This window comes from Lactuca serriola, chromosome 1, assembly GCF_051521515.1.
Source record: "Lactuca serriola cultivar US96UC23 chromosome 1, Lser_US96UC23_V15, whole genome shotgun sequence".
NCBI classification, from domain to species: Eukaryota; Viridiplantae; Streptophyta; class Magnoliopsida; order Asterales; family Asteraceae; genus Lactuca; species Lactuca serriola.
This window is the reverse complement of record NC_136408.1, coordinates 23,709,713-23,726,165: the sequence shown is the minus strand read 5'-3', so window position 1 is coordinate 23,726,165 and position 16,453 is coordinate 23,709,713. Positions and strand designations below refer to the sequence as shown.

The 16,453-nt window shown below is 35.0% G+C and overlaps 1 protein-coding gene, 1 long non-coding RNA gene and 1 pseudogene across 14 annotated transcripts; 2 read left to right on the top strand and 1 right to left on the bottom strand.

The window, feature by feature from the left end:
* Positions 1 to 4,080: 4,080 nt before the first annotated feature.
* Positions 4,081 to 6,296, top strand: LOC145052530 (protein FAR1-RELATED SEQUENCE 5-like; annotated as a pseudogene).
* A 740-nt stretch (positions 6,297 to 7,036) lies between these two features.
* LOC145074433 (uncharacterized) lies at positions 7,037 to 14,659 on the bottom strand. 12 transcript variants are annotated; one of them, XR_013691910.1, is made up of 5 exons: positions 13,685 to 14,659; positions 13,199 to 13,494; positions 12,251 to 12,412; positions 10,871 to 11,026; positions 7,037 to 7,278 (listed from the first exon to the last, which is right to left on the bottom strand). It is a non-coding gene; the product is annotated as an uncharacterized LOC145074433 (long non-coding RNA). The 12 variants fall into 12 exon arrangements; XR_013692103.1 differs by lacking the exons at positions 7,037 to 7,278; positions 10,871 to 11,026 and having other exon boundaries at positions 11,933 to 12,412; positions 13,685 to 13,802; positions 13,954 to 14,069; positions 14,352 to 14,652; XR_013691873.1 differs by lacking the exon at positions 7,037 to 7,278 and having other exon boundaries at positions 10,723 to 11,026; positions 13,685 to 14,656.
* LOC145074255 (mediator of RNA polymerase II transcription subunit) lies at positions 8,296 to 10,518 on the top strand. 2 transcript variants are annotated; one of them, XM_079020751.1, is made up of 6 exons: positions 8,296 to 8,448; positions 8,671 to 8,744; positions 9,293 to 9,392; positions 9,543 to 9,600; positions 9,686 to 10,042; positions 10,306 to 10,518. In XM_079020751.1, the coding sequence occupies exons 2-6, from the start codon at positions 8,709 to 8,711 to the stop codon at positions 10,406 to 10,408; spliced, it is 654 nt and encodes a 217-aa protein (XP_078876877.1). In that variant the 5' UTR covers positions 8,296 to 8,448; positions 8,671 to 8,708; the 3' UTR covers positions 10,409 to 10,518. The 2 variants fall into 2 exon arrangements, with proteins under 2 accessions (XP_078876877.1, XP_078876821.1); XM_079020695.1 differs by having other exon boundaries at positions 10,291 to 10,518.
* Positions 14,660 to 16,453: the final 1,794 nt, after the last annotated feature.

Sequence of the window (16,453 nt, the reverse complement as noted above, 5' to 3'; positions counted from 1 at the left end):
TCTTGGACTCGGCGAGTCTGTTCTTGGACTCGGCGAGTCAGGTCGCAAAACCCCAAACCCTTCGAGTTGAGACTCGAAACAGTGAGTCGAATGGAGACTCGGTGAGTTGGACAGGTCAGGACTCGGTAATCGGTAGACTCGACGAGTCATGGACTGACTCGGCGAGTCGAGTCGCTAAGAGGAGGACTCTGAACATATAAACTCGGCGAGTCAATAGGGTGACTCGGCGAGTAGGGTTGACCTGGAAGGTTGACTTTGACCTTGACCAAAGTTGACTTAGTTGACTTTCGGGGGATAGTTAGACTAAGTGTTGCATTGATATTGGTAGCTCGGGGAGCTAGTGGAGCAGGAGTTCAGAGAGCTGTCGGTCAGCAACCAGAGGAGTATCAGTAGAGTTTAGCAGTGCGATGTGAGTCTCCTCACTGTTTGTATGGGTCTAAGGCACCAATGCCGGCCCATTTAGAATATGCATGAAAGACCAGGGGCGGTTCCTGGCACACAGTATGTTATTATGTATGGTAGGAAGACCCAGGGGTTAGCCCTAGGCAATATGCATGAAAGACCAGGGGGCGGCTCCTGGCACACAATATGTTATTATGGATGATAGGAAGACCCGGGGGTTAGCCCTAGGCAATATGTATGAAAGACCAGGAGGTGGCTCCTGGCGCATTGTATGATATTATATATGAAAGACCAGGAGGTGGCTTCTGGCACACTGTATGCTGTTTAGCTAAGTAGAGTAGTATGTACGGTTGTCTTTGTGATACTTGCATAAAAGACCAGGGAGTGGCCCTTGGCACATGTCTGTAAGACCAGGGGTGGCCCTTGGCACTTGTCTGTAAGACCCAGGGAGCGGCCCAGGCTTGACCAGGAAGACCACGCGCGGCCCGTGGCATAATGGCAAGACTAGGCCTGTCGAAAAAACTTGAAACCCGTTCTACCCACCCGACCCGTTTTGAATTCGGGTAGAATGGGTCGGGTAGAACGGATAACGGGTATGAACATTCGGGTAATAGGTTAACCCGATAATAGTATAGGTCGGGTTTTAGGTATGGATATTTATTTTCGGGTATACCCGAATACTCGAATTCGTTTTTTAAATAATACCAAATATACAATGCCATCACGTACGCACACTTCAAATAAAACAAAACCCTTCGTTTCCTTCTTATGAACGACGACTCGACAGTTGACGTAAACTTGCAAAGGGAATACGACGTTGAAGCTGAAGTCCTGAACCGTCATCACAATTCTCAGTTTCTCACTTTCGCACGGAATGGAATTTAAAAAAGTACATAACATATTATAATGATTTGTATTGTTATTATATATGTACTTGTTAATTGTATGGAGTATTTTCCTACCTGATTCTTTATTAAACCAATCAACATGTATAAAAAAAATTATCAATAAGTGTTATTTAAGAAATTTTCGGGTATACCATTACCTGACCCGACCTCAAACCCGAATACCCGAAACCCGAAAACCCGAATTACAATATAGGTCGGGTATCGGGTATTATTTTCTTAAGGAAATACCCGTTCTACCCGAAACCCGAAAATTTTACCCGTTCGACACCCCTAGGCAAAACTATGTTTGAGACATAGCACCTTACTTGATTATGGATAAGTCGGTTACGTATGGTACTTAGCTATGAATGGTTTGTATGGTATGTGGTATCTGGGGAACTCACTAAGCTTCGTGCTTACGGTTTTCAGTTTTGGTTTCAGGTGCTTCCGGTAGCGGATGATGGAGCTCGGGATGATCTCATGACACACACCATAGATTAGTCAGCCTGAGAATGTTTTACTCTGATAATGAACATGTGTTTTGAAAACGAATACTCTATTATGTTTTGAAATGATGATTTTACTTTAAGTAATATTTTATTAAAAGAAATTTTTAGTCTTGAATTTTGGGACGTTACACTGAAGCAGACATGATTTGAATGAGACGCCACGAACAAAATTAAATTAATAGATTAACAAAGTGAATTCATTAATGGAGTTACTTTTTCGTGGCGTATCCTAATACGGGAAAAAAAAGACTTATACATCTGCTAAAGAAGAAAATGTGATAATCGTTCTAAAAATAAAGCAACAAAAATCATATTTATAAACATGATCTAGCTAGACAACACCTGATACATATACAAAGTCTCTTTCGTTTGTAGACAACACTAAGGTTGTTCTTGAACCCAACAACACGGTTGACATATTTGAGTACTTTCATCGAACACCTGGCGTGCAATCTTTCAAACTCCACCTGAAGACACAATTTCTTTGTGCAAGGACCTAATTTTGAATTCAAATCAGCAGGCAAAATACAATTTAATATGTAGAACAATAAGCTAACCTGTTCTACATAGATCGTTTGTGATCAATTTTAAGCTGGAAAATGAAATCAGTGATAATGTAGATCTATCGTCCCTCTCATCTATTTTGGAACAGCTAAGCTGGAAGCGGTGGGAAAGGAAGCGGTGGAAGTTCGAATCATCGTGTAATCGAACTGGGTTTCGTCTGAAATCAGAAGTCAGCGGTGAATGGAGCTGTGGGTGAATAAAGTATGGAAAATTTCCCAAAGTAATACAAAATAATTACCAAATGGAAAAGGATTGACTTACTGAAATTGATGTGTTTGTGTGTGTTCGATTTTAGAAATTGGAAAAATTGATCTCAATCGCTGCAATACGGAGGTTGAAAGGAACGAATGAACAGTTCTCTATGATTTTGCTTCGTTCAACAACGAAGAGGGTTTCTCTACGGTGGAGACAATCGACCTAGTGACCGTTGTTCCCCTTTTGTTGATGGTAGTCAGACATAGATGGAGATCGGAGGAAGTGACAGGGACTGAATTGAATGGCGGTGGATGAAGGAAAAAAAGGATTCGGTGAAGAAATAGAAGAGAAGCGGTGGGGTGGGAAGCACAATCGATGAAGACGCTTGAAAGCATCTAGTGTTCAGGTGTGGAGGCGTTGGTGGTGGGGAGATGTGGTGGAGTAATGTTATTGGGGAATAGAAACGGTGGAGGACACCGTGTTAGGAGTAGGAAGTAGTGGCCATCGATTGACACGTGCGACCGACAAAATGAAGCAATAAACAACGTAAAGACACGCTGAAAAAAAATTACAAAACACCCCCTACAAATCATAGAAATCGGCAAAAATATAAGGAAGGAAAGAAGAGGGACGATTGTTGGACAAATTTCAACAATTTTACTGTTGAAATTTTTCACAATCTTAATATATATATATATATATATATATATATATATATATATATATATATATATATATATATATATATATATATATGGAAAAGTGAGTGTGAGGCTGTAATACATGTAACCTTAGGTGTGAAACCATATAATATGATGCCGTTCTAGACGAAAATAAGGTTAGGTGCATTTGATGAAAATAAAGTCAATTGCATTCACTTATTTTAAGCATTTACAATTTTATATGTTATTTTTTCCTTTATTGTCGGCTTCCATGAAATCCTACTCATATTAAAATTCTTCTCCATTTACCCATAATTCCTTCTTAACTTCGATTGCCAGAATCCTTAATTCTTTTATAAAAGTAACCTACCTAGTGCTCTATTTTATAATTCATGGTCATCAATTGCATCATTTAATCCAAACGACCAGGTATGAACAAAGTTAATCTTTTTTTGTTTTGTCGTTCCTTATCAATTTTACCTGCGTTTCCTTCTCAACTTCGAATTCCGTAATCACAAATATTTTTTTTCTTTAGATTAAGCAACGTAGAACCCTGTTTTATCATTCATCCTCATCAATTTCATGGATTATCAAAATTACCAGGTACCAACATTCTGTTAAAGTAGCTATTAACTTTCTTTATTATCAGATTGACCAATTTGGTGCATTATTTTAGGTTGAATTTCATCCAGTAACATCAGAAAGATAAGAATTAAGATCATGAATTCAAAAAACCTAGTAGGGAATCAGTCGTTTGCAACACACACAACCGACAGTGTTGATGCAAATGTTTCTTCAGAATCAACATTTGAATCTGAAGGAGTAAATGAGGACACTATGAATGTTTCATGTGATGAATATGATATTATGGGGAAGGTTTTCAATACACCTAAGGATGCATATACATTTTATAACCAATATGCCTTTCTTCATGGATTCGGTATACGTGTTCATTGGAGCTTTAAAAATAAGACCACAAATGAGCCTTATCGGAAGACCTATGTGTGTAATAAACAAGGCTTTAAAAGTTTGAAGGGCAATAGTTTATGTGGGGTGGCTAAGAAACGTCGTAGAAATTTGAGGACCGGATGCAAAGCAATGCTCCGAATATCAAAAGGAAAAGATGGGCAATGGTTTGTGGATGTGTTTAATGACACACACAATCACAGTTTGAGTACAACTCCTACCAAAGTAATGAAACATCGTTCTCATGGGAAGATCCACCGTTCAATGGCTTGTAAGTCTCTTATGGTGGAACTAGGTCAATCGGGGTTGAGGCCTTGTCAAATTAAAAAGGCTGTAAATGCAATGAAAACTTCATATGATGTCGATGTTACCTCAAAGCAATGTGCCGATGTTTTATCTGAGCAACGTAAACAATATAAAGGTAAAGAGTTTTATGGGCTGATCAAACATTTCCAAGATAAAGCATTAGTTGATAGTAACCAGTATTTTGCCGTGGATTTGTTTGAAGATGGGTCTCCTAAAAATGTTTTTTGGGCTGATGGAAGATCACGAGAGGCATATACTAAATTTGGGGACGTCGTTGTGTTTGACGTCACATACATGACAAATAAGTTTAAGATGCCATTTGCTCCGTTTGTTGGTGTGAATCATCATGGCCAATCTATATTGTTTGGTGGTGCATTGCTAGAAAATGAAAAAGAAGAAACTTTTCGATGGCTATTTGAGCATTTTTTAAATTGTATGTTTAGAAAGTATCCAGTGGAAATGATAACAGACCAGGATAAAGCTATGGGTAATGCAATCAAGAAAGTTTTTCCAAACACTCGCCATCGTTTCTGTGCATGGCACATTAAGAAGCATGGATTGGAACATCTGCGACCACTTGTAGCCCGTTATAGTGATTTTAAAGAGGCTTATATACAATGGGTAAAGAGTGATACAATTGAAGAATTTGAAACCAATTGGGAAGTTATTCGCGGTAAGTATAACATCGAAAGTAACAGTTGGATAAACGATATGTATAACCAACGAATACATTGGGCCAAAGCTTTCTTGAAAGATGTTTTCTTTGCTGGCATGACTACAAGTGGAAGAAGCGAGAGCATTCATTCATTTTTTGATGGATTTGTTAATTCCAAGACTATGTTGAATGAATTTGTACTCCAATATGATAAAGCAGTTGACTCTCGAAGGGCTGCCGAAGAAGATGAAGACTTTAAGACCATGAACTCCAGTCCAATCCTTTCTTCTGTTCACTCGATAGAAGCAAAAGCAGGTCACTTTTATACGAGAAAAATGTTTGAGGTTTTCAAAAAAGAATGGATAGAAGCTAATTGTAACTTAACTCATGAGACTTTAAGTAAAACCACAAAAGAAATCAAATATAGGGTTGGCCAACTTAATATTGATAAAAGACATTGGAGAATTGTTATCTTTCGTTTTATGGATCATGTGAATGTCACGTGTTCATGTGCTAAGTATGAAACATATGGGATATTATGCAAGCATAGCCTTTACGTGATGAAGAAAAGACATGTTGAAAACCTTCCTGATCACTATATTTTACCAAGGTGGACACTTAGTGTTAGGTATAAGGTGGGTAATGGCAACATTGGACTAGAATAAATGAATTGTGAAAATGGAGTTAGTGCCTTAACTTTATGGTGTGTTCGTTCAAACTGCGATAAAGCAATCGAACAAGCAAGCGACTCACCTACAGAGATAGAAAAATTCAACAATTTCGTGATAAACTTTTTAGAAGATCAAAAGATTCGGAAAAATCCTAAAGCATTAGAGAATGTTTCTCAAAGTCCTTACAAGGGAATTTCTCAAGTAGACATGACACCTCAGTTATCTGTATCTGTCCGTGATCCTATTGTTCCGACAAATACGAAAGGGCGTCCAAAAAATGCAACTAGAATTAAGTCTTCTTTAGAGAACGTGAAGAAAAAGAGAACTTGCTCTTACTGTCAAACACCAGGTCATTATGCCACTGGATGTCCTAAAAGAAAGGTAATTGTAATATTTATTGATTTTTCATGATTTTTTCACAGCATACTTATATTCATTATTATTAGGTGGACGAATCTGTAGCAGAAAAACAACGATGAAAATGTGTAATCAGGTGGATGGGTTCTTTTTGTTGTCTACATGTGTTGCTCGTTGATGCTGTGAGGATGTGTGCTTTGTGCATATTGTGTTTGGTTTCTGCTTGGTATCAATTTACCTCATAAACCACTATTTTTTTTCCTTAAAGAGAGCTTACAACACATTTTTGGTTAATTTATGCAACTTTAAGATATATATACATATTAATCCGTCGAATGCTTTTAGAAACATGGAATATTAATGAATGAATGCACCTGAGATTTTGTTTAATGGTTTTTATCTCTTGATGTAAATATAGATTAAATTATTAGTTAGTGTATCTTATTGTTTATTATATGTTGGTCTTTTTTGACTTTGTAAATGGTTACAAAAGGTACGTTCAAAGTAACCATATGCCATTTGAATTAAATGTGTATTTATTTGTGACTTTAATCATATTTAAGGATTCAATTTGCAGGGATATGTAGCTACTTTCAGTAAAAAAATGTAAGCAGGTTACTTTGAAATTGGAAATTTTGAATATATATCAAAATTCGTTCAAGTAATAATGTTATAAAATTTAACATAGAAAATATTATGGTCTTTGTTATCATAACTAAATACAATATTCTGAGTCTGATTTCTAAAAAAAATATACAATATTCTAAGTTTATAATTTATACAATTCAAACACTCAAGGAAATTGACAAGATAATAAGCACCAATAAGAATTGTTTTATACAATTCCCCAAATGAAAAGAACTTACCTTAGAAAACGACCAACTAAAAAAATCTGAATTTAGAAAAAATTTTGAAGTACAAAAAATCCAAGCTAACAAATAAGAATCCGCCAACTAAAAAACTAGAAGTAGCTAAAATTTGGGTTGCTGCGAGTTTCAACTCTGATCAATTTCAGTTGTTTTTTCATGTCCCTCGTTCTTCAAGTTGGCTATTTGTCAAACATCCTAGATTCTTGCACGATCTTCCCTCACGAAGCATCCTTGACTGTCATGGAAATTGGAAAACTTTTAAATAGCATATACACACAACGAACATATTGAAATATCCATTGCATACTATAAACTTCATACTTTCGTAGCTTATTTCTTTTAAAAGATGGATAATTTCAACTACATCCACTTTACTTAGATAATAAACTGCTACATTATGTATTTTTAGTGGCTTATTTCATTTAGACATTACATCAAACACCTACTATGCATTCCAATAAACAAGAACTATAAGATATATAATGTCAGTTACCTTCTGCTAGTATACAAGCCATTCAATCTAATACAACTTTCACATAAATTAAAAAGAATTTTGACATGTTACTGTAACTTTTTGCAAACTATTCAAACCACTACTAAGTTAAACCACAATAACATGCTACCCACTGGAACATGAAAAACAAAAGTCAAAATCAAATGACAAAGAAATGGATTGGGGACCCACGTCTTGTCTTTCAACATTTTAAATCCTACAATCAGAACAGGGAAATGAAGAAAGATATAATGTAAACGTTCAATTTCATGGGAAACTTACTAGGACGAAATAAGGGAAAAGGTTGTATAAAATGAGGATTGAGGAGCAATACGACGGCCATGGAGGAAGCTGAACTTGTAACCCATTATCGCAAACCCATATCGTTGTCAAGGAAGAATAGTAAGATTTAGAATCGTGTGATAACTACTGCAACCACAACAAAATCGATGGAAAAGAGCATAAGATTGAAAAATTGGGGCTTGAGAAAAAAAACCAAGGAAATCAGACTGTGAATTTATAATTTAAAGAAAACGACGTAGTATATATGGAAGCCGACAATAAAGGAAAAAATAACATATAAAATTATAAATGCTTAAAATAAGTGAATGCAATTGACTTTATTTTCATCAAATGCACGTAACCTTATTTTCGTCTAAAACGGCATCGTATTATATGGTTCCACACCTAAGCCTCACACTCACTTTTCCCATACATATATTAATTACATTAATCTTTTTTTTTTTTGAAGGGTGGGCTTCGACGTACACATAAATTACTTCCGGACCTGAAAGTAAATATTTGAATCTTCCCCAAATTCTCCCATTCTCACAAACACACAAACCCTTTCTTTCTGTTACTCTCTCAGCAGCACCAATCAAACTGCAGAATTTAACCCCTCCATCGTTTCAGGTAAGTATATTCCGCTTTATTAATAGTGACTGGAATCGTAGAATTCAAGATTTGGAATTGGGAATTTGTTTGGTTCTGTATATGAAATGAATTCTCTGATCCCAATTTTGGGAATCGAAATTCCGGAACGTCACCTCGTTCCGCTGGTATTTTAACGTATTGAAACATGAAATCGACCTATGCGGAGGCTAAAATTTTATCTTCTTTCAATCAATTTTACAGGTAAACTAAACTGGTATACCTGTTGAAGCAAAGTGCCAATGGAGTGCGTGGTTCAAGGAATCATAGAAACACAGGTTATTATTGTTTATGCAAATAACACCTGATTATACATTCTTCTCTTGAACTACAATAACGATCGAAATTCTTTATCCAACTACCCTCATATATTTAACCGTAACCGTGCTTATTAAGCAGTACCACATTGGCGTAATATGAGCCTTTGATATTCCTTACCTAAATCCACAATTGAGGTGGAATGCCAAGTTGGCATACAATGAATTTGGAGTTCAATGCCCACTGAACTGTTGAATGTGAAAATGATTAAATAGAATTATAGAAATGATTCTTCTTGATTTCATTTCCTTCAATATACATGTTCTGCTGACACTTTTTATTGTAAAGAATTCAACTTTTCTATGTTAGAGGTATATTTTCCTAAACATAAATTAATTCAGTAACTTCATTGTTCCAAGGAACAACAATGTCAAAGAGCAAGGAGAGGTGTATATCCATCAATATATCTGTAACTGTGACTATTCTTTGTGATAATGATTTTTCCACAAACTCTTGAAAAGAAAAAGAAAAAAAGTTAATATTTTCAGACATGGATTTTCTTTTGCAGCATGTTGAAGCCCTTGAGATTCTTCTTCAAGGCCTCTGTGGTGTTCACAGGGAACGCTTAAGGATTCATGAATTATGCCTTAAAAGTGGCCCCAATCTAGGTCAGTTTGTATGTAACAAAAAAAGCCCCCCCCCCCCCCCCCCCCCTTTTTTGTTTTTACTTTTCTTTAAATCTTGACCACATAAGCATGCCCAAGATTACATATTATTCAACTTCTCATTTCAATGTTCATAATCAATCAATCATATAGGTTCTGAAGCATCAGAGGTTCGACTTTTATGTGATCTTGAGCAGCCTGAGCCCACTTGGTAATAAATAAAAAAAACTTAAAAAATTTCCTTTTTTATAAACTTTTTCATAGTTACAAAAATGGGATTTTTTTATTTATTATAGGACTGTTAGACATGTGGGGGGTTCAATGAGGGGTGCAGGTGCTGATCAAATATCAGTTCTTGTGAGGACAATGGTGGAAAGCAAAGTGAGCAAAAATGTGCTTCGATTGTTTTACTTATTGGGGTATAAATTAGATCATGAGCTGTTGAGAGTAGGATTTGCTTTCCATTTTCAAAGGGGTGCTCAAATAGCTGTTACAGTTTCATCTGTTAATAAGATGCTAAAATTACATGCCACTGATGAGGCTGTTCCTGTGACACCTGGCATTCAATTAGTGGAAGTCACTGCACCTGCTTCAGCTGAAAATTACAGTGAAGTTGCAGCTTCAGTCTCATCATTTTGTGAATATCTTGCTCCGTAAGTCTTTTCTTTTTTAATTTTTCCATTAAGTGTCCAAAATTAAACGAGGGCAAATTCGTAAAATGGTAGGACTTATTGGGAAAAGCCTCATTTCCCTGGTTTACTTTGCATTAAGTCAAAAAGAAATTCCCATAGTTGGAATCTTGAAAACTATGAAAGATGCGAGATAATTGGTTTTGGTGGTTTTATTGTTTTTTATAAATGTTAAAAGATAAAATTATTTATTGGTGATGAATTTGTTATAGAATTTTTTTTTTCAGGTTGCTGCATTTGTCAAAACCTGGTGTTTCAACAGGAGTTGTTCCAACAGCTGCAGCAGCAGCTGCATCTCTCATGTCATATGGTGGAACTACAATTATGTAGGCAAAATAAGAGAAAACAAAAGATGTGTCTTTTAAGGCCTAATTCTTGATGATTTTATATGTAATGTTATATTTTAATAGAAGGTTAAAGGCAGCTTATATTTCCCTTTACTTTGCTAATTCATGTCGAAATCTGGGAATACTTTTTTTTATAGACAAAACGTCTTTTGTGTTGATCTGAGTTATAGTCTATTAGTAACGGATTAAAAAGGATAAATCTAAAAAAAAGGAACGGATTAAGAGATGCTAAAAGTATATTTAAGTTTCGAGTTAAATTATTGATGTTGTTATGCTCAATAAATGCTGTTATATAGGTAAAAAGAATGAAACTACATTGTTATTATGGGTAAAAAATAAAGTACATTGCCATATTGGTAGAAAGAGGAAAATATGTTCCACAACCGGTTAACAAAAATAATGAAGGTTTTTAATAAAGCTCCCACATTGTATTGTAATTGCTCACCTTCTTCTGAGTAAGAATTTCAGCTTCCATGCTTTTGAGGCTGCACGGTGTGGCATGCCTTTTACCGCCGGTAATATTACGTGGCATGCGTTGCCGATGGCTTTTGCTACCCCTTGATGGTTTTTGTTGCTGTCGGTAATTTTGATCGGTGCATATCTGCGGATGAAAAACTCGTCGGTAATAACTAATAACCAATAAGGAAGAGACAATTAAACAATATTTTCATTTAACACCCTTTTTTTATTGGTAAGCAACAATGGTACCACACCCTATTCATAGGCAAATATTGGCAAGAATTAGTGGTGAGCATGATAACCGAAAAACCGAACCAAAACCATATTAACCGATATAACCGAACCATTTTAAAAACCATTGGTTCGGTTTCTAATTTTTGTTAACCGATAACTAACGGTTCGGTTATGGTTTTATAGGTTAACCAAACCATTATTAACCGAACCGCTAACTTTATGTTTAAATATATAAAGATTACAGATTACATATAAGACAATATAGTCAAACTTATAATTCATTAATCATCAAATTATCAGGAGAGAACGAGCAATCAAACCATCAAAGACTGATCACACAAATCATGCAGAGACACACAATCTTCCAATCATGCATTGAGTTAAATTATTGATTAATGTTGTAATTCCTAATCGGCTAATTCTATAATTTGTAAACATTATACACCATTTGTTTAATCTTCACACTCGTAATCCTAGTCGGAGGCTTCTCACACCGTTAATCCTAATCAAAAATTGTTTTAACTTTATAGTTCTTTTCAAAGGATTTTTCTATGTTATAATCACAACTCTAGGTAAGTTAAGTTTTTGGTTCTTCTTGACTTTGTGATTTATTAAAAATGTATTTTTTTTTTGAATTTTTTGTCTTTTTTATTTACTGTATATGAGTGATTGGCTTTTTTTCTTTTTTTTGTCCAAATAACACATAATATGAATGTTTGGCTATTTTATTTTATAGTTTTTGATTTAATCAAATTGAACGTATATGAATGTTTGACTTTATTTTAATGTTAATATCAATTATCAATATATGAAATTATTAATGTCAATTTTTTAATGTTTTATATTTTTATTGAATGTTTTTTATTTTGAACTAGTAAGTGAACCCGTGGTGAACCACGGGTCACTTTGTTTCGTGCATTTTTGTCACCGGTTCGTTACAAGCAAAATACGTTATGTAATAATTATTATGTACCCTATACTTAGAGTGTAAGGTGTGGGCAACACCCATTTGTGTTTTTTGAGGCCAAGCAATAAAAACGCCATGAAAACGGGAAAAGAGGGGGTGATGTTCTGCCAAGAAGACGCCATCATGAGGAAGAGAAACAGAGAGGAAAAAGAGAGGAAAACGGACGTTGCCTCCCATTGCCTCGAAAACGCGCACCAACGTAACACCTAATAACGCCGGGCGGGGGCGGTGTTCCTTGCGTTATATCAGCGTTTTTCTGTGCCACGTCACAATAATGCGTTTGGGCGTTGCTCGCACTGTGTAGCCTTAAAAAGGGAAATAAAGAACCTGCCATAGATGACATTAAACACAAATCACTTGTCCCCACTTACCCAAAGGAGTGTATAAGTGATAAATCCGATAGCACTCTAAGAATAAGCAAATGATTATTTGATCTTAAGTTTGATTATTCTAGCATTAATAAATGATAACCACTTTATATAAATATAAATATATACTAAACTCAGAGGAATTCATCAGAAACCATCCAACTTTTAGAAGAAAAAAAAAAGCTAATTGATTATGAATTTATGATTTGATAATGTCGAAAGAATCGTATTGGAAAGATAAGCCACCAAAGTTTTGGAATGTTTTGTTGAATATATTTGGTAAAGCTGAAACAAACATAAATAAACTACAACTATTAAATTTGAGAATAAAAATAATCGGTGCATAAACTAAAAGCATGCCATTAACATTTTGTTCTGACATTGTAGCTCCCTACACAATGACTCAAGTTTATTTCGAATAGCAATAGCTGAAAATGAGAGAAAAATAACATTAAAGCAAAACTTGCGGAAATACACAAGGGAAAGAAGTGACTTTCTTTTGAAATAAATTTCCGAAACAATAATTAGTTTATATTTATCAAGTGATGCAGAAACTCAGTGCTAAATCAATACATACTTAAACAATGAGAATGAAGACAAAAGATTAACATATAGTTTACTGCCATTGAAACAGGTTTCTCCATATGCTTTAACATAACATAAATGGGTGGAATTTAGCAAAATACGATTAAAATATTAAAAGAAATCATTAAATTTGTAATATGATTTGTTGATTATTTGTTACCTGCAATATTCAAGCATGATGGACGTAATTCAAATGGGGTTGTTCTGAATTTTCATTTCCACTTGAACCTTCACCAACATAAGTATTTGAAATTCCCAAGTTTAAATTGAATCCATAATCGCTTCTTGTGTCAGAAATTGCAAAACTTTGTAAAATTTAAAAGAAACAACACAAACTGACAGAGTGTGATTGTGGTTGATGAAAGTTGTATTACAGTGATGAGTTGAAGGAAGCATATTGTTTCCTTGTTAAGTATTGCCTTCAAAGTTGGTGATTGTTTCCCTTCCAAATCCCACCTGTCAAAGCCATGCCAAATTCAAAATTAACATACAAAGTCACTTGGCTATGGTACCAACAACTACATACAATGGAAATTACAACTGGAAAATAAATAGTTGATTGGATGAAGATCATTATTTTATACAATAAAAGTAGAAGTGTTAGCAAAAATTAACAAATGAAAAGGAGATAAGAGATTGAAATTACCAAATTAAGAAAATAAGATTGGTGTGTAGAGAAGCTGGGCAACGATCAGAACCCGGTGACAGCCGAATTTCAGAAGAATGCCATTTCTGCATTTATTTACCCTCAATGACATATTCTTCTGCAAACAAAGGATTCGGTAGTCATAAATTCAATAAATTACTAGACGGAATTAGAGTTAGAGAAGAAATTAACATGATGGAATGGAATGCAATTTGTAATTTGAGGACCTATAACTGTTATAACTGGAAGTTCCAGGATAGAATTCATACTTGCAGTTCCACTGACACCACCCACTATTTTGGATAATCAATCTTTCACTTCAATATTCTCGTTGCACCATTGATGATTTTAGTTCTCAAAGTTCACTAATGAAACTTTAAGTTTTCTGCATTGGTGTGCTCAACAATGGAAACAATAAGCATACATGAAAGCCAATGTCGATACGGTGGTAAGCAATCCATGGTGGAAGGTGGGAATCGAGTATGTATATGAGACCCAAATTAGACAATAAAGTAACCCCAACCCTAAAACAAAGTGACTGACGGTAGAGCCCGAAACCAAAAATTGAAAAAACAAACAACTAACCCAAAATCGAATAATCGAACAGAGAACTACTTCCAAACATCAAAAAACATGTATGAACATGTGAAGAACAGAGGTAACTTACCCAACTCGCAATCAAAATAGATACATTGAAACCGATGGTTGGGTGCGACGAAACAACCGTGAACCGTCCGCGTCATTGCGAAATCTCAACAATCACTGCACCGACAAACCCTAAAATTGTTGGAAGCAAAGAAAAGACCAAGAAGAAATCATAAATTAAGGGAAAGACAAAGACAAAGAGGAATGATAATCGTTTTAACAGTGATGCATGTATCGTATTGACAGGGACGAAAGCTTAGAAACTGCAACATTGTATTGGTGAAAATGAGAAACTAAAATTTTATGGTGGTCAAAATGTGAACCACAGAAAAGCAAGCACTGTTCCTAAATACGAGGAGATTTAATATATGTATATAATGTGACTATATGTTATCTCACTCCGAGTATCAAAGGTACATATTTTATTCTATTAGTATAAGTTAGGTTACAAACATTGGGGTCAAGGAATCTCTTGTATTCTCTTTTCATTTTTTATGCCACTATACCTTCGCCATTTATATTGTTTTGAACATTATGGTTAACCAATATTAACCATTAACCAAAACTGTTAACCGAAAAAAATCATTAACCATAACCAATATTAACCATACCCAATGGCTACAAAAATGCATTAACCAATCATAATGGTTACGGTTCGGCTTTGGCCAATAACCGAACCAAACCGCCCCATACACACCCTAGCAAGAATGGTAAAACTTATGTGGCGCCTATGTGGCACCAAATTTTCATAGGCAAAAATATCACGACATTGTTCAGCCTGAGAACTCACTAATAGAAAATATAGATCAAAACAGGAAGGTAGTCAAGATAAGTAGAATGCTATAATAAATAAATAAAGTACATTGTCATTGTTTGCACTAAACATACATGCATTAAAATAATAAATAAAGTACATTGTCATTGTTTGCACTAAACATACATGCAGTAAAATCTCAAGAGGTAAAACATCACACACACACACACAAGGAAAATGAAGATATATGGCGTGTTTGACAAAAGTAGTTGTTAGGTGGAAGCGGTTAGCAGGTAGCTGGTAGCGGGTAGTATGTAGCGGGTAGCTGGTAGCGGAAGTTGTAGCTTTTATTTGTTATATGAGTGTTTGGCAAAAGTAGTTGGAAACTTTTGAAATATATAAAATTATATAAAACGAAAATTGATTATAAACAAATAAATATATAAATATATTTTTAAGGGTAATTAGGAAAATTGATTTCAAAAGTTCAATAGCGTTTTGTTAAACGCTACATGAAGAAGCTTTTAGATTTGGAACGTTTTGTTTAAACTAAAAGCTAAACGCTCGTACTGCCAAACGAAACTTTTTGTTTAAACTAGAGCGTTTTGTCAAAAGCTAAAAGCTAGAAGCTCCCAAACGCTTCCAAAAGCTCCATGCCAAACACACCCATAGTGAGAAGATATACCATTGTCACCACACATACATGTGCACAAGCACAAGCTTTATATATACATATTTGGGTATGCGAGTTAATTCAATACAATGTTCACAATCAATTAGAGAGCCACATTTAGGATGGTCTATATGATTCCATGTAAAGTTATAAAAACTAAGTTCTTTTGGCTTGAAAAGACAAACATCATAACACAATGAATAAGTAAAATAAATTTTATACCAATGTGAAAAACAATTTAGGGCTTGAAAACATAAACTCGAGAACTAAAAAATTGGTACACTTGTGTTAAAGGTTAGGAAGTAAGTGACAGGTATGTCATAAAGTAGCTAACCAGGGGCAGTTTGGTTATTTTCTTAGTTAGGTCGGTATAGGGATATTATAAATAGAGGGTAAGTAGTTGGAGTGAGTATCGATCATTTTGTCTAGTGAGTATTCACAAGTAGGGATGAGAATTTGTCCCGGAAACATGAACTGAACCGAATTAGGCCTAAATAAGCACTTCGATTTGGTTCTTGGGTATCTATATTAGGCTTATTCGGTTCTCAGGTTATTCGGTCCGGGTTACCCAAATAAGGGCTTATTCGGTTCTAAATACCCGACCCGAAATTGAAAAGTCATTTTTTAATCGCATTTTTCTTTCTACACCGAATAACCTACATTCAATCGATTTGATCGTGTTTTTCCTTGTCCCTCT